The sequence below is a fragment of the Larus michahellis genome, chromosome 3, assembly GCF_964199755.1.
Source record: "Larus michahellis chromosome 3, bLarMic1.1, whole genome shotgun sequence".
NCBI lineage: Eukaryota > Metazoa > Chordata > Aves > Charadriiformes > Laridae > Larus > Larus michahellis.
In genome coordinates, this window is record NC_133898.1 from 40087270 (window position 1) to 40112688 (window position 25419).

At 46.7% G+C, this 25419-nt stretch overlaps 1 protein-coding gene across 12 annotated transcripts in view; it reads right to left on the reverse strand.

The window, feature by feature from the left end:
- Positions 1 to 25419, reverse strand: part of TJAP1 (tight junction associated protein 1) — a 42194-nt gene that overhangs the window by 9289 nt on the left and 7486 nt on the right. For 6 of the 12 annotated variants that reach the window (XM_074579826.1, XM_074579817.1, XM_074579827.1 and 3 more), the window contains 5 exons: positions 8695 to 8789; positions 7079 to 7132; positions 5022 to 5180; positions 1911 to 1939; positions 628 to 789 (listed from right to left, as the gene is read on the reverse strand). In XM_074579826.1, coding sequence (XP_074435927.1) covers positions 628 to 789; positions 1911 to 1939; positions 5022 to 5147 — 317 coding nt within the window. In that variant the 5' untranslated portion in view covers positions 5148 to 5180; positions 7079 to 7132; positions 8695 to 8789. Of the gene's footprint in view, positions 1 to 627; positions 790 to 1910; positions 1940 to 3695; positions 4953 to 5021; positions 5181 to 5679; positions 5751 to 7078; positions 7133 to 8694; positions 8790 to 25419 lie in introns of those variants that run through there. The other 6 variants (XM_074579822.1, XM_074579823.1, XM_074579825.1 and 3 more) reach the window with 4 other exon arrangements.

Here is a 25419-nt window from a genome sequence, read left to right on the forward strand (position 1 = left end):
CAGAAACAAAATATACATCCGAATGGATCTCAGGCACCTACTCAAGTTCCCTTCATAGCTGCCAAGCAAACTGACTCCAGAAAGACTGGTATTCACTAAGACAACCAGGCATATTAACTATGCCTCACCTCTGCTACATAATGGCCTTCAGACCCCAAGTGACTGTAGGCAAGATGACGTTGGCTGAGTAAAAGGATCTTACAGGGGAGGGTGTGAATGACTTTGAAGGACTCCTCTAAGCTATGTCACATAGAAGCATGTGACCAGCGACTAGATTTTTTTAACTTAGGTAATCTTCAGGTAAAGCGATGTATTTTCTTGCAGCCATCAGTGGCTCCTTTTGCACGTGTAGGGCAACCAACCAAGCTGGATCCTGTCTTATATCCAATAGATGAAGAATTCCCTTTTGTTGTCAGCCCATTGTGCTGGCAGCGTTCCTACACTATACCCTGGAGGAAGTAATGGCTGCAGAGCCTTTAACTCCCCTACCATCTGGGGGTGCACCTTTCTGAGGATGCAGCATGCCTTTGATTTACACAACATGGCACAGCCTGCTCACACCAGCTGAGGGAGTCCTTGGTGGGAAGGACCTCTCTAGCCCTATCCCTCTTGTTTTGTTTTCCGTACCTACGGAATTTGTCCTTGAATTTCTCCAGTTCCTCACGGTTCTGGCCCAGCTCCATCTCCAGGTAGTCCTGACCTGACTCCAGCTCCCTCTCCATCGCCTCCATTTTGTTAGTCACATATGTCAGCCGTCGGCGCAGCTCCTCATTCTCATGCTGCAGCAGCCTGGGGCACACAGGAACAAGGTACCACTGAGTGCACAAGGGGTACTCCACACCAGCATCTCCACCCCACTGCCCTGCTCTAGGGTCCAGGGCCCCACAAAGTCAGGAACTGAACTGGCAGGAGACTCCAACACACACAGCGAAAGGTACATCACTGTCAGGAGAGGGAGACCCAAACTCTCTTGGACCAGGGGCAAAGAAGCACATGCCAGCTGGCCAGCCATGGCTCCTAGCTCCCTCTCGGGTTACAGAGCTTGGATAAAGCCCACTAGCCAGATGAGCTGCGCAGCTCCAGTGTCCCTCACTGGTGAATGAAACCCACTTAATAATTTATCCCAGTCCAGGTTAGAAGAGTTGAAGGCAGAAAGAGTAAAATCATTTTCTCCCCTGAAACTGTTCAAAAGCCCTCACACCTTTAATATATGGTGGAGAGAGGACTCCATACAACCTTAAGCCTAGAAGCAGAGGCAGTGAGGTGCATGTACAGATGTGATCACAGCTGCCAGTCAACCCCATTCTAACAAACTGCTCTGTTCTTCCCCAGCCAAGACATTCCTGGTGGTCAGAAGGATTTCCTGTTGTTTTTCATTCCTTTGTGCTCAGTTGCTCAGAAAAACCCAGAAGCATGGCTTCTCTCTGGCAGTGCAACCTTGCTCCTCACTATGGCTTGGAGCTCAGTGCTAGCAGCTGTCTGGTGTCCCACGTCACCACCAGCAAAGGGCTCAGCTCTCACCCTGTCAGCAGCAGGCCTCTGTGTATTCCTTCTGTTGGCTTACACCAAAACTGTGGCAACAACAAGAAGAGTTAAAAAAGGCACTCTTCTCTCCACCTGTATTAAAGGCTTTATCTCCTACTTTTTTTTCACACCCACCAACTCCTCTCCCTGCACCTGCACTGGGGGAGTCTATGTTCCCTCCTCCTCCAGGGAGAGAGACATGCAAGGCAGAGGTTGGCAAGGCACAGACTAAAGCTCTGCCCACATGGCCTCAAGAAGATTGAAGATCTGAGGGAAGCCTGCAGGTCCCATCAGCTTCACTGTGCAGGTGGCACAGGCAGGATGTGAGGAATCAGCACCCACACAGTTGCAGTATGACAGGCACAAAGGGGGAGCAGGACACTTACTTCATCCTTTCTGCATCCGTCAAGGGGTCCTGCACAGGGAAGAAAACAGCTGTGAGATTTTTTTCAGAGGAGTTGGTCTCTCACACTGTACTAAAGGTCAGAGTCTTGATTGCTAGATCCTACTTGTGACTCTTCCTCACTTGATGTGGCAAGTCATGCTAGGCAAGCTTAGAGCTGCTAGGATCTGTACACACTGCTCAGCTGTCTGATACCAAGACAGACTATGTGTTCTAGTTCAGGGTAGAAGAGCTCGACTAGAAACCACCACACAAGTTAGGTAACTTTAGTCTCCCATGGTGCAATCTCAGCATCTCTTGTAACATCGTCACCTTAGCTGATGTTTCAGCTTCTTCCACATCCACAGTTAGTGGGTAGCAGGAATCTCACAGGCCAGCACGCACTGAGGATTAAATTGTCACCACAGCAATCACAACACCCTTGAAGCCCCACCAAAAGAATTACTCATTTGGGAGCTGAAAAAACATGTTTACCATTTACACCATCCAGACTGTGCTGTGAAAAAGGTTTCTTTCTGCAGACCTGAAACTAGCCACTCTAACTATTCTGGGATAGCATAAGAAACACCAAAGGTCAGACAAGCCTGTGAAAGAAATTAACACTCTGGGCAAGATCCCCAGAGATGGCTGGAGCAGGGACCTGCAGAACAAGAAGACACAGTACAGTGACAAGAGCACATGGCTCAGCTATTCTCACTTCCTTTGCATTCTGTATTAACCCGTGAGATGTCTGCTGCCAGTCAGCACAGCTGGGAGAGATTTAGTTAGCACTAGAAGCAACAACAATTTCTGTGAATGCCCAAGACTGTGACCATTCTCACAAAGTCCAAGCTGCCCATAGACTATTTTTGGTGCCTGGTACCAACAGCACTGCACAAACCCAAAGTGCTGCCACAGTTCAGATTGAACACTAAGTGTCACAGCCAGCTCTGTGCTGCAAGGCCATGCCACAGAGAGTTGTGGATGAGGTTGTTGAGCTGTTAGCAATATTACAGAAGGCAAATGCCAGTCCTGGCCCCAAGACATCATGGGGCTGCTTCCTTCATCAATTCACACTTCAAAAGAATGGTCCTTACCACCTGCATGCAGCCTCCTGTCCCTAAAGGCAAAGAAAGCATCAATCCATTCTTTTCTTACATCCTGACCCCACATGGCAATCAGTTAATTCATGCAGAATTATCTAGCAACTGCCTCCCCTACCCATACAAATACACACACAGCAGATGCTAGTGACCAGGCAAAGGGGATAACGCAATTTCTATTAAAATGAGGTGATGGCCCCTAAGTAGGCTGGAGAAAAGAGAAAAAGGCTTACAAAGACCTAAAACAGACATCATACAAAGATCCAGTACCCCAAGACAGCCAGGCACAAGGCACACACAAAGCACCAGGAGCATCCCAACACCTCCTGACAACAGGACTGCCTGCCCCCTGCACACGCTTGCTACCCTGCAGCCTGGAGGGCTTCCAACCTGCAAACACCTCTGAAGTCTGCAGTGGCGGGAACAGCACCAGCTCCTATCTTCCTAACTCCCGGGGCCAAAGGGAAGCTGTTTCCTCCCAGGAAGATATACCCAACTTGGAGCACAGCCATGAGTGGCACCCACAACAGAGCAGCTTCTGGTGATTAAGCACCCACAACATGAGCTCTGGGGGCCTGCTCTCACTCTCCCCACTGGCATTACAGACTAGATGAGATCCAAGTGGGGGCTTTGGCCTTTGTGAGACCTGAGACCCCCATCTGTGAGCAGGTGGCCCTGGCACCTACCTTGTTTAGTGCCAGACTGAAGGAAGGGGAGGATCTAGATGGGGCAGGCCCCTCCTCCCGACTCCAGCGTGTTGGAGTGGAGAAGGATCCTTTCTCTGAGTAGTTCGGCTCCACTGCACGCTTCTGCCCAAGTTTAGCACACAGATGGTGTGGCTGTAATAGCCGTGAACAGGCACTGCTTTCATCCCTTCTGCCCTCTGCACTGCTTTTCCATGAAGACAGTGAGTGCTGCTGCCCAGAGGATGTCCCTGCCAGCCCCTGGTCTGCCAGCTGCTGCAGCTCATACTGACACAGATCTACTACCCTTCTCTCCAAGGAAAGGAGTTTTTCCTTACTGTCCTTCCTCCCAGGGATGGGTTTCTTTCTTAGTCTGGAAGCTCTCTCAGCCTCCTTGGCACACTTTCTCTGGCATGAAGCCGTTCCCAGCCCCTCACATTTCTTTTCTGCTTTTCTTCTGCTTGGGCAGGGGGTTCTTTCAGCTGCACGCTTGGTTTTGACCCCTTGCAGGTGACCTTCCCCTTGGCTTTCTGGCACAGAGCTTCTGGGGAAAAGGGGAGAGTTCTGTTCTTGTTCTGCTCCCCTTGTCTCTCCCACTGAGCGCAAGCGGATGGGATTCAGCACCCGCTGGGTAATCTCATCCAGGAATTTGGAGAACTGCAGTTTTTCCTCTGTGATCTTCTCCCTGCGCTTGACAGAGTCAGTGGCACCGCTGCTGCTGTGCTCCAGTGAGTGCTTCTCCCTACGGCTCAGGCAGATCTGAGGATCACTGTACTTGCGTGAGCCACGGCCACGGGAAAGCGTCTCTACTGAGCGGGACTTGCGTAAGTTCTCAGGGCATGTGCCTGTCATGTTGGTCTGCTTCAGGATCCCTTTGAGAGGCAGGTGTGTAGAGGAGACCCGAAACTTCCTTGGTGTCAGGACTTCAGGAGGCTCTTTAAACATAAGTGAGCGTTCCAGGCTTCTGCTCTTCAAAGAGCAAGTGGGATGGTGTCTTTCATCTCCACACACCACAACTGTCTCCATGCTACGGCTCACAAATTTGCCGAGGTGCCCATGACTGTGGTTTGGGCATTGCTTCCCACTTTGCTGCCCCATCTTCCCACCACGTGGAAATCCTGGCGAGACAGTCTGGCTCTTGATGTTCAACTCTGCTCTGCACCCTGTCACTTCCTTCTCACTGCTGGACTCCAGGGACCACGATGAAGAGAAGTTCAGGTTGCAAACCCCAAACCCCTCTGCCTGCTTGAGCTGGCCTGCCTCGGTGTAACTAAACCCTGTTTGCTGGTGCAATGGTGTTAAGCCCTTTGCCACCCGGCAAGCTGTTACCTGACTCTGCTCGGCCAAGATCACTCCGTCCTGGTCGTCACGAATGATGGGTACCTCATGGCGGATCTCACGATGCTGCGGGGGTGCCTTGCGGTAAGGCTTCTTTGATGGAGCTGTGCTCGACATCCTCCCACCTGCGTGGCTCCAAAAGCGGGTTACCTACCAACAGCAGAAAGTGCACAGAAGAGAGAGTCACAGGCGCTCCATCGAACCCTAGAAGTGACCCAGCAGGAATTCAGCTCCCCTGGAGTCCCAGAGCAGGTCCCCATGCAGAGTGCTAATAGAGCAAGGAAAGGATGTGTCCACAAGCCTTGAGCAGCAGCCGCAGGAGAGGGAGCAACGTAAGAGATAGCTGTGTCCTTCTCCGAGCCAGTGAGAGCAGAGGGCTGGCACATCCTCTCCCCCCCCTCTATACACGCTCACTCACGTAGTTTGTGTGTGTCCAGATTATATATAGCAAACGAGAACAGACCTCACAGCAGCGTATTGATTAGGCTCTTTAGGAAAGGCCTTTTCCAATATGGAAACTGCAAGCCTTACAGGCAGCAGTGACAGCTGGAGCAGGAGTTATTGATCATGTGCTGTCACTGTCAGCAGGGACTATGTGGGAGGAGACTCCAGCCATTAAAGAGCCCAAATCCAGAAGTTTTTGGCTTACACTGGAACCCAATGGAGCAGATCACAGGAGACTTGTCAGAAGGAGGTCCCATACCATTATAACTGCTCACTCTGTCAGAAAAGACAAAGACCACCCCCAAGTCACAGGTGGCATCAAATTAGGGTGCAATTCCATTGATTTTGGTACCTAAGGCCAAATTTTGCAACATGCAGCAGTACCACTAGTGGAAAGACCAGATTAGTCCCTTTACCCAAGCCATGCTGGCAGGATTCTTCCTGCTGCAGGACAAGTAGCAGTACAAGAGCAAAAAATGGGGTAGAAGGAAAGCAGCTATCTTGTACATATGGAATAATCTCCTTCCTTTCCACCACTTTGGGACTGAAGTGAAGAACAGGAAGACTTCTCCCCAGGCAGACAGGATTTTGACCACCCCATTGTACACAAGACAAGAAGTCTCTGAGATGCCAAGCAGTCTCTGCAGAGCCCAATACCAGATTTTCCCCAATGACAACACATACATCGTTCATAGTCCCTCTATATTTGGGGTAGGCACCCACTTCTCATTCCCCTTTCCCTTCCTGGATCCTAATACTCACCTCTGCAATCGTCAGCACCTGACCTGCAGCACTTCAAAGTGCAGGACCTACCTCAACTCAGATAACCCTCTCCCCTCTTCTACAGGCAGGGCCATTTGACCCCCATTCACATACCTTCAAGGCAGTCAATGGATACCACTGGGCCAGTGACCTAGCAGACTTCACTTGTTTTGTGTTCTGGCCAGTGGGGATTTACATGTTAAGCATCTAAATGGAGCCCCAAGTATTCTCTCCAATTCATATCATCTCTTGACTAGCAGCATCTTCTTGACACTTAGACCAAGTCCCCTTTGAGAACTGGCAAGTGTGAAGTGTCTGCACCAACCACAGAGCGGTTCCAAGCCACAACAGGCTTTACACTTCACAGGAACATTTGCAAGCTGTCCTCCACTCTGCTAAAAACACAAGCTCACAGAAGTTTCTCATGCCTTTCCACAGACATGAACAACTTCCTAGGATTAACCTGTAAATCTCCACCATCAGAATGCTGGAAACTCTCCCTTGCTGCAGTCATTCCCTCAAAGGTCCCATCTCCTAAAAAGGCTCAAGTAGGTGAAGAGATCTCTAATACTTTAGAAAAAAAATCACATCCAGCATATCGAATGCACATTCCACTGCATCCCCAAGCAAAACAGATGGGTCTGACTTGCTGGGAAGACATTTCTCTTCAAAGAGGAATGCTGAAATCCTGACCAGAAGCAGGTTTGTCAACACCCCACCACCAAACAGGTGATCTAGGGGACTGTCAATTCCTGTCAGGCTAAGGACAAGAGATGAGCATGGAAATATCCCAAGGCGAAATCACAATAATTTCTCTAGCCCACAAGGACCCGAGCGCTTACCAGCCTGGGATCAAAGTCGAAGCCTCATGAAGCAGGGACACTCACTCAGACGCTCTGAAGAAGAGAAACAAATAGTTTAGCATCCATCGAAACAGACAGTTTGAAATCTCACCCCATAAATATGTAAGGAATAGGGAATGTTTATAACCAAGGACAATTAGATAGTCATCTAACTCCAGGTACCTGCCCCAATCCACATCAGATCTTCTGAAAGTGAATTAAATTAGCTTAGGATAGCTGGGCCACATAGCCCAGCAAGAGCTGGAAAGGCATCTGGCAAGGGCATGTCCAAGGCACTCAGGCAACTGGGACCACACAAACTCAAAATTCATGAAGCAATAGCTTCAAAGAACCTTGGTTCCAGGAAAGACTAAACAAACCTCCTGTGAAATGAGACCCTCCCATCTAATCTTCCCCGCTACTGCAGAGGGATGCTAACTGTGAAGTCTTCTGTACAAAAGCTTGGTAATGCTAACAATTACCTCACTCATCCTTTTAAGTCAGTGCTTCTCACCTACAAATGAGCTGGCATTTATCAGACTCTTGTTTGAGCCAAAATATTACGTCCTTGTGCCTACAGCTGCGATAACCCACACGTCCACAGGAGAGGAAGGAAAGCTACTCCCTGACTTCCAGCAAGCAGCATGCCATGCTCTACCTTGCCGCTAACAGGCTTCTGTACAATAGCGTCCAGACAACCAGGGATACAACAAAAGTTCAAAAACAACCTTCCTCTCTGTTCAAAGCCCCGGGTACTCATCTCTACAAGAAGAGAACTGGGTTGATCTGGGAGCCAGCTGTAAAAGCATAGCTCTGTGGCCATCACTGCCACTGGCACGAGAGAGACTCCAGTGGAGTCTTCCCTTCCCTGATGCACTTCTGCTGTTGTGCTGCTTTTCCCCTGTCAGTTGCAACAAGCCTGGGAGGCGGGAAGCAGCACACGGTGTGGAGCAGTTGTACGTACACAAGGAGAGCCAGATTGAAGGTGAATGAGCAGGCAGGCAACCAGGACCACGCAAACTCAAACTTCGCCAAAACAAACTGAAGAGGTGCCCCAGTGCTGGCCCTGCCCCAACAAGCTGTCTGGCCCCTTTCCTTACTACAATGCTATAGTCGGGTCTCAACTAGCACAGGAAAAAACGGCTTCACAACAGCATAACTGCTCTGTGGGGCAAAGCTGTAAAGTACAGGGGGAGAAAGAGAGAGAGGGAGAATGTGCACCTTCAGGAAGAACCAGGCCAGCATAGTTTGAATCTGCTTTTCCACCAACTCCCAGGACGAGCTGGTTCAGCATCAAGGCAAAACCACCAGCCACATGGGCTGGCAGACAAGCAGAGGCTTCCAGGAACAGCTGCACCCATAGGTCCACACAAGTTTCCATTGCAGAGGTGCTCAGAACGAACATGCCAAAGGCCTCCCTGTCTCTCAGCACCCAGTTCCTCAGGCTCAAACAGGACTGTCCTGCTTCCTATCTCAGAGCCAGCAACTATGCTACCTGCCATCTCATTCCCACCTACCTGGAAAAGATACCACGATTTGAAACCTACCCTCATGATCTGAGAACTTCCAGAGACAAATACCCACAGTGCCTCCAGGCTACTCAAACAAGGACTCACAGATCCAAAGCAACGACGTGTCTAAACATTCCTGTCCGCTTGTCTCCTAATCAGCTTTCCCCTGTCAGCATCCAGCAGCATCTGGCCAACAGCTCCTGAAACATGAGAAAGGAAACTTGGTGTCAGTCACCTATTAGCACAACACATGGAAACAGCCAGGCAGGCGCAGAACAACCCACGGCCAGGTGCCAGCGGAGGAGTCGGCAGCAAACTGCTGTACCATCAGGCTACTATCTAATGTCAGGACCCTCCAGTGAAGTGAAATAAGTTCCTTGTCTTCCCCGTGTCCCAGAAAAGGAAGATCTCTTAACCACCTCTCTACTGAGCAGGATGCCTGTGCAGACCAGTAACTGACCTCTGAAAGGCAGCTGTTTTTTCTAGATGGCTCCAGGGGTCACTGCTTCCCCACCTGCATTCCTGACCAACACCAGGAATCCAGTCTCCATCATTCTGCTCCAACCACCCTGACACAGCAACCTAATTTTGTTTTGCAGACTTCCCTGCACTGAACAGCACAGTTAAGCCCTCCTTGCCTACAATACCTGGGCATCCTTTGCTACCACAGAGAGAGCATCCCAAGGTGGCTCAATTCACCACACCTCTGTTCAGAGACAAGCAGATAATCTCTGTAGGAATAGACAGACCTTGTGCTCCAAAGCAGAAACTGATATAGGTAATATCCAGAAATAGAAGGCGGCACTAATTCTGCTCACCACACTATTCACAAGCCTCTCTCTGAAGGAGCTTGCTGTCAAGTCCACATTCTGAATACCCTGCAGAAGTTCAGCTTTAGCCTGGAGCTACAGCAGGAGGCAGCTCTTCAGCTATTCTAATTAGCACTGTAATACAAGAGGAAACTTAACCTCCTGGTCCCTTTTATCTGCCCTTACCATCTCTCATCAGTAACATTCCTTAACATTTACAGTCCTCTTCCTAGCAGGCTACCGTCTGCAGTAGCTCCAATCCTACTGTCTTCTACCTGCTACCCGCTGTAGTTCCAATCTCATTTCTAAACTCACTGACAGTTACAGCTTCACTGGAATGGCTCACTGAGGGCTACAAGGCTTGGGCTCACACTGATCAGCATCAGCCATAGTCACCTCTTCCAGGCGAACAGACGAGAACACACAAAGGGTCACAAGACTGCAGTGGAAACCTAACAATTTTCTTTGTTAATGCAAAAAGCTGAGGATTCCTCCACATGCTACAAAGACAAAACACAAACAACCTCTTTCCTTTTCACAGTGAGGGGGTACATTGACAGTGACTTAGTGTAGCTGCACAGGTAGTACACAAGCTTGACTCTAGCCGTTTTTACGAGAGGGCATCCCTCTGTGTAAAATCCATCCTCTCCACTTGCAGAGTAGCTATGTTCTCTGTGTGATCTGAGAAGGGGAAAACATTTACCACACACCAGGAATAGATAGCACAGAACTGCTTAGACTATTCTGTGCAGGGCCCACAAGAACTAACAGCCACTTGGCATGCATGCAAAACCACAACACCACCCATTTTCTTAACATCATTTTGTTTCCAGTAACAACAAAGAAGTCCATAATATACAAAAAAAAGGTCCAAGAAGGAACCCTTTGGACAAAAAGGGAAAGTACTGAAAGAAAAAAGTGACATCTGTAGACACTGCCTTCCTGATACATGTCAAGTCTCTTGAGGCCTGAGGTAGCTAATACTTTGCTTTGGTTCTAGGATGCAAACAGTGTCTGCCTGCTTGCTGCAGCTGAAAAGCTCTCTGCAAAGCGGCAGAGGACTTGCAGGGTTTTCCTCAACATCACCTTCTCTGACCCTATAAAACAGACAGCTTTACCAGTGCTCAGGCTCAGCAGTCTCCCCTCAACAGAAATATGGCGATTACAGAATTATAGAACTGCCAGGTTGGAAGGGACCTTTCAGATCATGGAGTCCAACCACCAACCTAACTCTGACAAAAACCATCACTAAACTGTATTTCTAAGCACTATGTCTACCCGTCTTTTAAAAACCTCCAGGGATAGTGCTTAACCCTTTCAGTGTAAAAGTTTTTCCTAATATCCAGTCTAAATCTCCCCTGGCGCAACTTGAGGCCATTTCCTCTTGTCCTATTGCCTGTTACCCGGGAGAAGAGACGGACCCCCACCTCTCTACAACCTCCTTTCATGTAGAATAGAATAGAATCATTTAGGTTGGAAAAGACCCTTGGGATCATTGAGTCCAACCATCAACTCCACTCTACAAAGTTCTCCCTTACACCATATCCCCCAACACCACATCTAAACGAATCTTAAACACATTCAGGGATGGTGACTCCACCACCTCCCTGGGCAGCCTATTCCAATGTCTAACCACTCTTTCTGTGAAGAATTTTTTCCTAATGTCCAGCCTAAACCTACCCTGCTGCAGCTTGAACCCATTCCCTCTTGTTCTATTGCTAATTACCTGTGAGAAGAGACCAGCACCAACCTCTCTACAATGTCCTTTCAAGTAGCTGTAGAGAGTGATGAGGTCTCCCCTCAGCCTCCTCTTCCTCAAACTAAACAGTCCCAGCTCCCTCAATCGCTCCTCATAAGATTTATTCTCCAGGCCCTTCACCAGCTTTGTTGCCCTCCTCTGCACTCGCTCCAGCACCTCGATTATCTCTCTCGTATTGAGGTGCCCAGAACTGGACACAAGTAGTTGCAGAGAGCAACAAGGTGTCCCCTCAGCCTCCTTTTCTCTAGGATAAACAATCCCAGCTCCCTCAGCCGTTCCTCATAAAACTTATTCTCCAGACGCCTCACCACCGTTATGTCACAGAGAAAATTTCTTACTTCAGGTGTTGTGTTATCTTTCCAACCTTTTCCTTTTAAAAGCAGCATTTCTTTAAGCTTGGCTCTTTATTCCAAAAGATAAACTTGTATGACAGAGAAAACAGATTCCATAACACATTCACAGCAACATTTGTTTCTAATGCAACACTGCACAAACATTAATTGGCTATCACCAAGTCAGAGTACTCCAAAACTCCAAACACAGTACTCACGTGTAAAAAAAATTGCTGCTACTGTCCCGTGCTACATATCTGATGTGGTACCACAGCTAACCAAGACTTTTCACTCTATCTGGGCAAATCTATACTCCAAACTCATATCCAATACAGGACACTGGCACATCCTGCTTTAGCAGGCAACAATGTCTCTTCACTAGCATCATGAGAAGCAAAAGCAAGAGAGACTTATCCAGTTGCCTTCCTGTGCTTATGGATAGAAGCAACCTTACCCTCCACATATCTCAAGCCAGACTACGTAAGAAGCTGCTGCAGTAAGCCTGATCAAGACAACTGATCAGTGAGATGGATGATGCAAGAACCACATCGAGAGGTCTTGTCCAGGACAGAAGAACCAGCTGTATGCAGTTAAAAGCAGTACCTCTAGACTGATGGTGCCAAGTACAATGAAAAAGGACTGCAAGGTTATTTATTAAAGGATGCTTTAACATTTCATTCAGAGAAGTCATCTCAATTAAAAATACATTCAGATCCATTCTGCTGCTGGCTACTTTGAGGCTCATTTTAAAATAAAAGGATGACAGCTCCCAATGCAGAAACTTGCATCTCAGTTCTGCTTGTACATTAATGCCCACGATTCAGATGTGAGTAATAGCATTTAGTGACTCTTGGATTAAAATCGAGTTTCAGGAGGATTATTGCTCATTCCTGCTTTTCCATACCAATTAACCTCGACTGTTAGGCAGAAACCTCTGTTCCCTGCATGGGAACAATTCCAAGAGCTATCAAGAAAAAGGGATCAGGCTAGCTGTTGAACAGCAGGCCATGTAACATGCCCTACTTAACACCTAACATATTTCCAAGGAAAATGAAATCCCTAGACTCTACAGTCTTACATAGTTCTTGTCGAATGTAAATACCACCGGACATATCATGTGTCTGTCATACCCACTACAACCTGTGGAAGCCTCTTAAAAGTAATCAGAATTGCACTTTCCTTACAGTCCCGCTCCCGTCTTCCACAATACAAAGATCCCAGTCCCTCTAATTCAGTTGCACTCTATATCCTTAAGTACGTATTTTATTATCTGCTCTCTTTGCTGTGTGAAGAGTAGCTTAGCTTCCCTAACCCTTTCATAAAAGCCAGGACAGATCAGCACTGCCCAGGAAACGCTAACACGTAACTGGAATAGAACGCAACAGCTGATTAACATCTGAACAGGAACAGGACAGGAAGCAAAGGACCCGAATCCAATCCCCAGAAGGAATGTTAATGGAGAATAAAAATACCCAGGGGAGATTTTGACCGGGAAATCAATGCTATCTTTCTAATGCATATAAAACCATAGAACCACCTTTAATGGCTACATCTGAAATTGCACAAGAATCACCTCGACAAAAGGTCATTTGCCAAGTTATCTTAAGCACTGACAGCTACATCAGGGACTAGTGGCAGCTTCTCATGCAGAAACGCTGACACACCAGAAGCCTGTTTAGTTTGTTCAGTGATTCCATTAGCTTGATCTCTTTAGTTTGTTCAGTGATCCTTTCAACTCTCACGAGGTGGTTAAGGTTGCAAACTTCCAGAGCCTATTCATCTTTGTGCCTTGGGTTTCATGTCCTTCTCCTCTTCTTACCTGTGTTTTTTTAAGATCTTCCATGTGAAGGCTTTTGGAACATGTTTCTCAGACATTTAAAGAGATGTATACCAGGCCGTTAGAAAACAATGCGTGAAGATTAGGAGAACTCTCAAAAGTTCCTGAAAATAACTGTCTGGACCCTGCTATAAAAAGCAAATCTTGATACTCTAACAACAGGTTTCTGTCCAAAAGCTGGCAGATAACAGGAGGCAAATTTGGGAACCACGGCCTTAAGCTTTCTCAAACACAAGCTAGGGAATGGCTACAGCAAGCAAACATTTGAAGAGAAGTGAAAGAGAGAGCGGGTGAACATTTCTGTAGAAAATCAACATGTAGGAATTCCTTTCTGACCTCTGTCAGCTCCTGTGCTGTGTAGGAGGTGAAGAAAAGGAAAAAAAAAATAAAATCATGCATTAGCTTCCCAGAGCATAAAATCAAAAGGCATTTAATTAGGACAAGCTAGGAAAAGCTTAAATTCTTCAAACGCTGAGAAGTGGACTCTCAGCTCCTGTAAGTATTCCCTAAGTCTCACACAACCGCCAGCAATTAGTATCAGCAGTCCTCTTGTTTCAGCCTTTGGTTTCAGAAGTTCTGGGAAAACCACAGTCTCCAGGTCCTCAGTGCCAGGGACTGAATGTCACTGAGCCATCCTTCCAGCAGAGAATACAGCAACACTAGAGAATGTTCCATTACTGCAACCTATATACTTGCCTCAATATGCTCTCCCAAACATCCCCTCTATGAGTTGCAGTGATGCACAGATGGCTAACACACTATGCAGTATCTACATAGCCAGACAACGGAGCAGAGCACATTATTTGCATTATTTACAGAGGACAGATGGACAAGTTATTGCAGTGACCCAGCCCACAGAGCATCTGCAACATTGAGGAGGTGTTAAATCCAGCCTTGATGCTTGCAGGTGCTGGTAAAAGCAGATTTCAAGAACTGAAACGGCTGTTTAAAGCAGCCAGCTTTATTCTGAAATGCTACCACTACAGCCACACTTGTGGAGTAATTCACATGCCAGTTTTGTTCCCACAGAGCCTTTACCCGCAAGCAGAAAACACAAGATGTATTGACTACAGTTATCCTTTTCAACAAGGAAAAGAACTGGCCTCTGCAGTACTTATAGAGTAACTTCTTCCTTGGCTATGAGTTTTGCATGTGAGGAAGTCACCATATGTACGGAGGCGCACACTGGGGAGAGACAGTGACTGGGAAACAGCATCAAAATTGGGTGAAATTTCTCTCAAGCTCTGCCTAGCTGTAAAAAAGTCCAGCTCAAACCTGCTCAGCCATCTGAACCTTTTGAAACATTAAACATTTGCACAGGTTTTGAGATGCAGCTTTTGCTGCATACACAGCATGCTAACCAGGTCTGCAGTCTGAAGAGGAACCTTAACATAACATTCCAGAGTCTCACACCTGTATTAGACAAGAAAAAGCCTGATTTATAAGGAGGAGTAATCTACTTTAATCAAACGCTATGGCTAAGAATGACCAAGTTGTACAAAGACTTGCAATGATCAGGTTTTGCCCATCCTCCACCAACACGCACCACAACAGGCTCTTTCATTCCATGATCACATGGCTGCAGCCAAACACGACATGCTGCTCAGCAAGTAATAAAAAGGATCAGCTTTTTCCCCAAGGTCTAGTCTACATATACACTGTACTAAATTAAATTGACTTAGAAAATAATGTAAAGCGGTATAACCCTCCTGGGTAAGTGTTCTTAATTCAGTTTAAGAGCACTTTGCATTGAATCAACTAAAGTTAAATAGATAGATACAAGACACAAACTAAATTAAGGATGCCTATACAAGAATGCTGCACTAATATCATCACAGCTGTTTCTAATCTGATTAAGTTAAATCAGTACAACTTCCCTGCAATGGCAAAATCCTTACCAATACTCAAGTTAACCCTTTTTCCCCCCCCTTTTCTGCTTCTAAAGAAGGTTTTGCTGGTTTTTGTGTTTGATTTTTTTTTTCTTCCAAAAAAACCCAGAGTGGTGCATCTCTTTTCAAATCAATATCAGCTAACCACACTACACAAGGTATATTAAGGTATTACAGGTACTGACATTTGTATGACTTGAAAGTCTCACTACTCCTATGCCAACTAAACACCATAATAATGCTCACACCGGCATGGCATAACATTTTCTCTACTCTCCCCAAGCAAGAGGGGAAGGGTGATCATAAATATTTGCAGTGTACCCTGCTTTCTGCACACCCACTCAGCTTTTGCTTGCTGATGTCCAACATACCTGGAGCAAGTCAGACACCAGGAAGGCAATGTTGCCCACTCTCTCATTCCTAAGGGTATGGCTCACCAACAGCTTATCTGAGCTAACTGGAGTGTGGAGTTAGAGCACGTTATCTAACTGCCCCCAGGCATGGTCTTACTACTGCCCCTCTTCCACCAAAATATGAAGTTCTCTTGCTAACTGTGGGGTAACCACATAGACAAAACAAGCCTGAGGTCAAAGACCTAATGTGCTACCAATCCACTCTCTAAAACCTCTCATCTTCCAGTTCCCACAGCATTTTATCCTTGAAACGTCGCCGTCAAAATTAAATTCCAGCAACTCCAAAATTACTGTGGGTTTTTTTTTTCCCCCCCATTCCTCATTCAAAACTACCTGAACTGTTCCTCTGAGTATCAAGACCTAATTTATTTTAATTCTTTTGGTACTCTCATCTCTACCTGCTTCTTCAATCGTGTCTCTTTGAGCTCATTCAAACCTTCCTTACATCTACTCCAGCAACGCAACCATCACCCCCTCATCACCGCCACCTTCTACTGCTGTACATGAGCTACCATTATACAGAACTAACTTCCTCTCCAGTGCAACGAGGCTTTCATGTTCAGTACAGAAAGGCGATAGCGAGAATACTCTCAGAGTCCCTTGCAGAGAACTAAATCCCTCACTGGCCTTCAGAAACTAAATTGTGCCACAACTCTGAACATCGCAGCAAGTTGTGACTTCTGCTGAATACCAGGAGCAGCTGCTAAATCAACCAGAGTTGTAAGTTCATTTAATTTCTTGTAATTTTTTTTTTTTTGGAAAGAGCTATTTTGAAGCCCTGATCACATGGCAACATGGACTGTAGGTACACACAAGAGTTCAGTTGCTAAGGGAACCACACTTCCACATTTTCTATACTACAAGATTTAAATTTCAACTCTCAAAGGGCTGCAGGCAAATTTTCGCAATAAACTGTTTGGTCTTGAGTCTCAGATTCACACTGGGAGCTTCTAGCAATTACAAGGTTATGTGGCCCCACACCAACCCTAGGATTCATGCTCACCATACATACATGCAATGAGGAAGGCAGGAACAATTTCCATTCTCTAAGTAAAGAAACTGAGGCACTAGGACAAAAAACAGCTCTGCGCACTGGTTTTTGCATGACATTCCATGTAAAAGAAAAATAGCCTCAGCTGTTGTAAGAAAGGAATTGTAGGAAAATTCAGCAAGACACAGCCTTAGGAGAGATGTGGGATAGAAAAGAGAAGGAAAATGTGCATGAGCTAAACACCTACCTGACAGCAACTGGGTTGAATAGCCTGCAATTCTTTATAAGTACAAATAAAGCAGCAACCCTCATCCAGTAGTAGGAGAACAATATTTGTACTATACTGAATTCCCTCTGCTGCTAGGATTTAATCTCAGAAAGAATCGTTTTGGTTTAATTAGCTTTTCCCTAGCAGATGGTCAGATGTGAGAGGCAGAGAATGGTACAGGCTTAACTGTTGGGTGATTGTGCAGCTGCATCTGTAGCTGAACAGCTAAACATGTCCAGGAGTCCAGCTGTAGTTTGCACGACAAAGTCCATCTCTGCCATTAGCCAAATGTCAGCTTCCTCTTTCTCCAGATTATTTATCAGAGGCAGTACCCAAAGGCAGGCAAACAACTAACATGCAGTCTCACCACCATCCCCTTTTCTTAGGCAAAACCCTCAGACCTTAATCAACTGAAAGTCCCTCTTTCTTTGGTGACAGAAGCACATTCAGAAGTATTGCCATGGAAACTTGAGCCATCCTCTGTGCTATTCATCAGAGAGGATCTTCTAGCACAGAAATATTTTATGATCTCTACAGTACTGAATACAGACAGCAGACAGTATAATGAAGTAAAATTACAGACTCTGGCATTGTGTGAGGATAGCAGTGGGCCATTCTTCAACCAAGCCACCTGATCCTCACTTCACCTACAATGAGCAACAGCTCGTTATAAGCTGGCAGGGAAAGGCAGCATAACACTAAGAGAAACAGAATTGGTGTCAGAGGAATACACCTGTCCAGCCAAAGGGAGAAAAAGGGAGAAAGGGGTTCACAGCCTTTTCCCAAAGCTGATCGTATCCTGCCACCTTCCCTTCCCAGAGGTTGTGATGTTGCTACTGACTGCTTTGCAAAGTAGGATTCCTACCTGGCACAGACGCCTCCCACTTAACCCAACTCACAGCCATCGCCTACTCTGAAGACCACATCAAGTATTCCCCATCAACTTCCACTCAGCCTCTGCACCCAGGCGTGATATGGAGTGTTAGAGCACCCACACCTACACACTGGCAGTAGTCGTCTCAACAGGCCACAAAGGCAGAACAAGGAAAGGAGACCGCTTTCAAAAACATGCTTTGGGCCTAGCAGATTCAGAGCCTGAGCCAAGGGCAGGAACAGGCACAAAACTTGTCTCAACTCTGTAAACAATAGAGCAGCATGGCTCCTGAAGCAGAATGTAACCCTGGAGCATCTTCCCTCTTTTTTGTGGTGTGGCCCTGTAGTTAATCTGCCTCAGTTTGCCTCATTTGTTTTTTTGGGTTTTTTTTTTGTCAGGGTTTTTTTAAGCTTTTTTTTTTTTATGATTCTTTTAGTCTTCAGCACCACTGAACTGCTGAGAGATTTTATTCTGAGAGTTCAGTCATAGAAATACAACACGGTTTAATCCAGCTTAGGAAAAACAAACAGATCCACCCACCCGTCTTTCATTGGTGACCTGTATAAAGCACGCAACTGGCTATGGCTCTTTTCTCCCCAATCACTTGGGCTCCAGTCAGTCCTTTTAACAGCAGGATCCTAACTAAAGCAGAGGGGACCCACACCTCCACCCCTGCCCCACAGGCTGTACGTGAGGAGGCCGCCTGTAACCAGCAGTCACAGGCAGCACTGCCTGTCCTTCTGTATATGCTGTATCGTATCTCCTAGGTTCACCTTCCTCCCTTGGCCGGGGGGGCGGAGGGGGGATAACCACAGATGCCCCCCCGAGACCAAGCAGGGTTGCTTCAGCTCTTCCCTCAGACACAACCCCTCTTCAGGGCAGAATCAGAGCTCTCATCAACCATCTCCTTCCACTTTTGTCATCATTGATGTTGTTCTTCAGCTGGAGCTAATAATGAGCATAAACTGTCCCAAGGGGCAACTGCAGCCCAGAACTTTAGTTTTATCACAAGGTCAGCTTGTCCAGACTAGCACTACATACCCTGCCTGGCATTGCTCTTGTAAAACTGAAATGCTTAAGTCTTTACTGCCGTTATCCTTTGGGATAGCGTAAGCCCATTAATTATTCTGAGGTTAAGGAGAAACATCTCCCTTTCAGCAGTGAAGACAAGCTCTTAATTCCACAGGGCTCCTCCTTGTAGACCCCTGTGTAAGAAAGCTCTATGCAGCTTTTCAAAGAGCAAGCTGTGAATGAGAGACAGTTGGGCAGCAAGTGAAGACATCTATCCTCAAAGGGGCTCTAATTGAGAGCAGAGGGTGATTGTCCCCAGATACCCTAAAGAAAGCAAGCCATCATGCTCCAGGTACCTTTTTTATTTTTTTTTTGGTGAAGTATCAGATTAATCCAGTCAAAGAGCTAGCAGCTCACTGCTCATCTAAGGGCAAAGACCATGAACACATACCAGTGTATTGCCAGGCAGATGTTACAAAGATAAGATGTTTGTCCAGTGCTGACAGCAAGCTGTTCGCTCACGCCTTCAGCTTCATGCAGCTGCACGAGCTCTGCACTACAGAGTCTGTGACTCTAGACTAAGGAATGTCTCAACTGGAGAAACATCACATCTGCTGCTGACTCAAGGTGCCCCAAGATCAGACCCATTCCCAATTTTACTGTCCAGCCGTAGCCTTGCTTTCTGCTCCCTGCCCCACCAGGGGGAGATCTAGCTACTTGGTGAGGGTTATTGCTCTTGCCAGAAGAGCACATCTCCCAGGCAGAGGTGTTTGGGACTGGACACCGAAGCACTGAGATCTGGATTCCTACACACAGTCCTGAAGGTCAGCAGGGAAGCCAAAACAAGTAACTAGTCACTTTGTCTCCAAAAACTCACTGACATGGAAGAAAAAGGCCAAGAATCAGCCCTCCTTCCTTCTTAGCCAATGTCACATCTGTTTCATTCTGACTCCCTTCCTGACAATCCGAAAGTGACAGCAGCAATATTAAATCCTAAACAAGACCTCCATTTTTGCAGCTGTAGCCTGTATCGCATGACAAAGCTGAAACGCCCAATGATTATACACACTCTATCAATAACATTCCGCATAGCCCATTTTTAGACTTACTTATATTTTGCTACATCTCATGCTGCCACAGGGCATACCATTCAGTTTGGCACTGCAGAACAGAAGAAGGAAAAAGAAGATTCAGATAACACACTTTCTCAAACACCCAAGACCTAAAAGCCAGGCATGGAGTCAGTGGCAACTAGTTTGAAATAAAATGCACGGTTTACATGAAATCAAGAGAGAAGGGAGCCCAATGTGAGTAATTTCCAACCATTTCACAAGTGTAAGAGGCTTTTGCAACAAGTAACATTCCCCTAATCATCTATCATTGTCATCCTGCTTTGAAAAGTGATACATCCTTCTCAGGAGAGGGTGGCATGGACCAGTCTGGTAACAGTAGCTCTGCAGCGACTGACACAGAGACTCTGGCAACAGCTAAAAAGCAGAAACTATGCTGTAAGTCCAGAGCACTTCTGAGACCCAATTCTTTCATGCCTGCTACTGTCTAAGGATGGCAGTAGGGAGGTCTTCTGCAGAAGACTAACTTTAATGTGGAAATGACTGGCAGGCCACAGAACTTGGGCAACTAGAAATTGCCAGAAGGGAAACTGCAAGCCACAAAAATCAAAGCAAACTGGGTAATAAAGTGAACAGCCAAGGGCTTACCCACCACACAGAAGATGCTCTGCTGTTCTTTCCACAAGCGTTGCCCATGGGTTGACAATACTGACACTGCCAAAATGGATCACGTTTCCCTGTGCCAGGCAAATGAAAGACTTACATAAGAGCACAAGGATGGCTTGGATGATAGGGGCGTAGAAAACTAGTGACCGTTTCTCACAGACATCATGTCAAGGATCCCAAAACAATGCACCTACATCCTGATCTGCCATCCCTCACCAAGCTTCCAGTCCTCATCTCTTGAGGCTCCAGACAGAGAAAACTTTTCCAGAAGCTGGAGCAGTTCAGCTGCAGCACATTGTGTAAGAGCATTTACCCACCAACTCGGGGAAGGAATCCTGTCCAGGTTAAATCCCGGAGCCATCTCCAGGCAGACATCTCATGCACCATTTGTACTGAGCAGAGCTTGATGGCTCGAGCCACTCAATCACCTACTGATTGCCAAGAGCACACAGGCTGCAGGGGGGATGAGCCAACCTTAATTGGCCTTATCAGTGTAAATTAAACCCTACAACACACCCAAGCAAACAGCCAGTTCCTTTGGAGGAGCAGGCATGAGTTATTTTGCTGCAGCTATAAAGGAAACATTGCTGCTAGGACATGCCCCTGGAGTGACTGTGCCGCTCAGCTCTCCCGCTGCATTCCTGGGGTTGTTTAGCATGGACTCAGCTCCAGCCACAAGCAAGAAGTCTGAACCCTGAATGCCATCTGCAAACACAGCCAGACTCCACCTCTTGCATGCCTGCAGGCCACCAGGTGTGGCCAGGAATGGCACAAGCTACAAGCTAAACACACCTTTGATGTGGAGCTGAAAGCATGTAGCCAGGGGGCATGAACAGCACGCCGCCTGCCGCCGTGCTGACTCCCAGTGAAGGAATGTGGCTGCAACCACAGGCCAAGGAAGGCAAACACATTGCATTCCTCACCAGGCAGGGAAGGAAAACAAGCAGCAAGCCCACACACCCACCATGCTGACACCCGCCACGCTCCCCACACATGCCAGCCCTGCCACTGCCAGGACCCCAACAACAGCTTCAGCCTCAAACTCATCTGCAGGAGAGTCCCTGATTTCTCCAGTCAACTTCTCAAACCACAGGGCAAGAGAAACAGAGCAAGGCAGGAGCAGGCGTGTTATCAACTGGGCACACAAGCCATGGAGAGGAGAAGAGTCGCCACCAGGGCTGGGAAGTAACAATGTTCTAGGGCAGGAACAGAGAGATTTGTGCAGTAGCCTGGAAAGGCAATTTCCCCATTTTTTCCTGTAAGTCAAGGGGCAAACATAACACTGAGCCTTGTTGAGCTAAGGGGGCAGACCCGAATAGGAAGCTGACTTTGGGCATCAAGGGTGCTTAGAAGGATCCAGGTCTTTTTCCAGCCCCTGGGAAACTGCTCTACCTTAAGTTGAGCAGCTTTTCTGAGATGCAGGTACTTCCTCATTACCCAAAAATCCTTTTGTAAACACTGTCCCCACTACTCACAGAAACAGTTCTAATCTTTATTGTACATCATTCTCCCCGCTATGGCACTGACACGGTCACTTACATGATCAAGACAAGAGACAATGTACAACAACCTAAGACATCAGATAACCTCTTGTCTCGGGACCTCCCTATTTTAGAGTCACAGGTAGACCCTATGTTCTAGTCAGAAAAAACACTACTCCTCCTTCACGTGGCACTGCTGCAAATCCCAAAGCTTTACAAAGAATTCATGGTTCCCAAGCACAAAGTTACTCTAATGGGGAAAAGATGAGGATGCATCAGGAGGTGAAGCTGTCAGCAGCATTCGCAAGTCCACAAAAGGGAGGCTGTATTTTGAGTCCCATGTTCTGAATCTGCACTTACTTTGTGTAATATAATTACACATCAACCCACTCCTAAAAACCCATTGCCCAGTGCTAAGAGCCAGCTGTGAGACTTAATAGCCAGTGTTCTCTCAGTGCTAAGCAAGAAAGCCAATGCTGTAATGAGCACTGTAGCAAGAATATATCTTGCTTGAATCTACCCCAATATTCCGAAGGCTGCCAAAAAGAGCTTCTATCTGCTGTGCTTCACAGAGTAGGTTCTGAACTTCAGCAAAGCACAGGGATGTCAGAAAGGGGCAGGATTTCATAAGACAAAAATGACAAAAACTATTTAACACAAGTAGATATGGCAAAATATATATTCCCTTCTAATTTCCAAGAAGCACAGAGCACACACATGGAGGGAGCCCTGAGCTGTCACTCCACATAACAGTGTCAGCAAATTCAAAGAATACCAATGAAGGGTGAACCTGGAAGGGGAAAGGTCAACGTAGCCACAAGCTCCAGAAACATGTCGATGCATCCAGCAAGCTGCCAGAGCAGGAACGGTTTATAAGGCTGTGGCCCAGCTGCTCCACACCCAACATGTGCATTTCAAGGCCCTCACTGCGGAGAATGGTCTGGTATTAGGTAACAAGAACAGACCAGATGAAGTCCAGTAGTCTTTCCCATGCCCACTAAAATTCAAGGCCTCAAGCTACCTATTCCCTTCCAAGCCAGTAAGGTAGGCTGCTACAGTAGCTCCAGTACTTGGAAGAAAGAGGCATGAAAGGCCAGATATACCAATAGATTTATATCCAAAGATATAAATAGAAGCCTGGCAGGATTTACAAAAGCACCCAAGCAGATTAGGTGTCTAAATCACCACATGCAGGAGAAAGGGCTTCTCCACTTCTAACCACTCCATACCTCTCCAACCCCAGCCACCACAAGAAAACCCAGCTCAGAGAGGACGGAAGCCCCTGCTGCTCTGCAGGTTGCTAAGGGCCATCCCTGTGCAATCCACTTCAATGGTGATGGCACCCAAATTCCCACAAGTCTCAACAGTGCAACCTGCAATGGCTGCATCTCTCACAGAATGTAGGTCTGCCTGTTTCCCAGAATAGGAGCTGCCTCTTCAGCCTCTCCTCTTCCCTTCCCCCACTAAATCTTTATTTTTCATAGACTTAATACTGTTTCAAGGTACAACCCTCATCCTGCCACCGGTGGGCGGGTGAGTGGGGGAAAGGGGCCCTTTATAATTGTAGTGTTGCAATCTGCCAGCCCGGCCAGGCGGCCTGTTCCCGCCTGCACTGTATTAAATACCTTATAACTGATTACACCCCCATGGGGCATGATTAGCAGTCTTCAGAGAACAAAGTCTACTTTCATAAGAATAAGAACAGACACGTACTGCTAACCTACTACACAGCTGGGCAGGTGAGGAAACAGGGAAAAAAGGAGGGGGGGGGTGGGGGGAGTTAACTGTAACTGCTAACTCTATTCTTTCCTTCCCTCCCCTATCCCAGCATCTCTGAGTTGATATTTCCACTGCCCTGAATTGTTCCCTTCAGACATACCCCAGAAGATTCAGGTAACGCAAGCTCATAAACAAACTGCTGCTTGTGGAAGTCGGGGAAAGTCCTAACCTGGAGAGGTAAGGCATTGAGGCAAGCAGATTGAGCTTTGCTCTGGGTGACAGAATTCCTTCACACCATTTCCCAGGAAAAGGGAAGGGTGAATTCCAACAGCAGCATCAAAAACAAGAAGGAGGGAAAGCTCGAAATATGATCACATACCCACGCCCCTCTCTAACCTCTGTATATATCTGGAAAGTCTATATAAGTAAGAGCAAAGCATCTAATTCAATCTAGAGGTTAAAAGCTCTCCAGAATCAGGTGATTTTTTTTTCTTGTGGGAGAGAGGAGGCAGCAAACAGGAGGAAAGCCCTCTCCATCTGAAACAGATAATAGGGATCCCCAAACATACACAGTCCATATGCAATGCCGCAACAAAGAACCAGCCTGATGGAAACTTAGCCAATCTGACATGAAATGACCTACAACTCATTAGCAGGTGCCTTCCAAATCTCAAATGCCCACACAAACAGCCACAAACATTATTTGGTGCTATCTGGCCTCCATCTCAGCAAAGCATGAAGAATCAAACAGACTGTACAGCCTTTCACCAAAAGGAATACGAAAAATGGAGGCAACTCTAGGCTCAAACAAGCCTAGGATGAGCCCTTCTCCCTACTCTCCTCAAACCTATGACAGAGAAGAGCAGAGCACGAAGCTCCAGGAAGATGGTCTTATTTCAGACAGATGCCTGTGCAGCAGCTTCAACAAAAGAGTAAGAACCCTTCTAACTGTGTCATTTTGGAAACAGATCTCCTGCTTTACCCAGAGCCCACTGGCTTTGCCCATGGTCCCATTGATGCTTGTGGTAAAATTCTGGAAGCACTTGTGTTCAGCTGATGCATCTAGAAGGGGATATCTTGCTGACACATTCCACCCAGATTCTTACCCAACCCACCCAAGAAAGGATTCACTGATGGAGACACCAACCCCGCTAAAAATGTTCTACTTGTATCTGCTTTACTCAGCAGCTGATCCTTCAGCTAGCGCACAGGAGGTATCTGAACTGTACTGTCTAGTCTCATTTGTACAGCAAAGCCTGCATATTCTCTTTATTACAGAAAGACCTGAAGGGACCAACTGACTTTAGACTCTGGTGTACTCAGCATTGATATAAAAGCAGCAATACATTTACAGTTATCAAACAGATCATGTTTACAGGGTTTGGACAAATGGGAGGTTTCACCATAAACACAAGTTAGTCATTAGAAGCTCCTGGAGGTAATTTAAATTATTGCAGCCAGCACGAAAATAGTTTTACTTTGGGAGTTGAAGTTGTAAAGCTGTAATAAATCCAAGCAACACAGTAAAACCTTTTATAAAAGCTGAAAATTAGTTGTGAAGCCCCAGACGGCCTTGTATATAATTTGATTCTGCTACCATGGGTTAGCAAAAGAGAAACCACTCTTCAAACTGTAAAAAAAAAAAAAAAAGGACCCAAAAACTCAATCATCTTTCAGCTCCTAGGAGACAGAAGTAGTCTGCTTACATTTT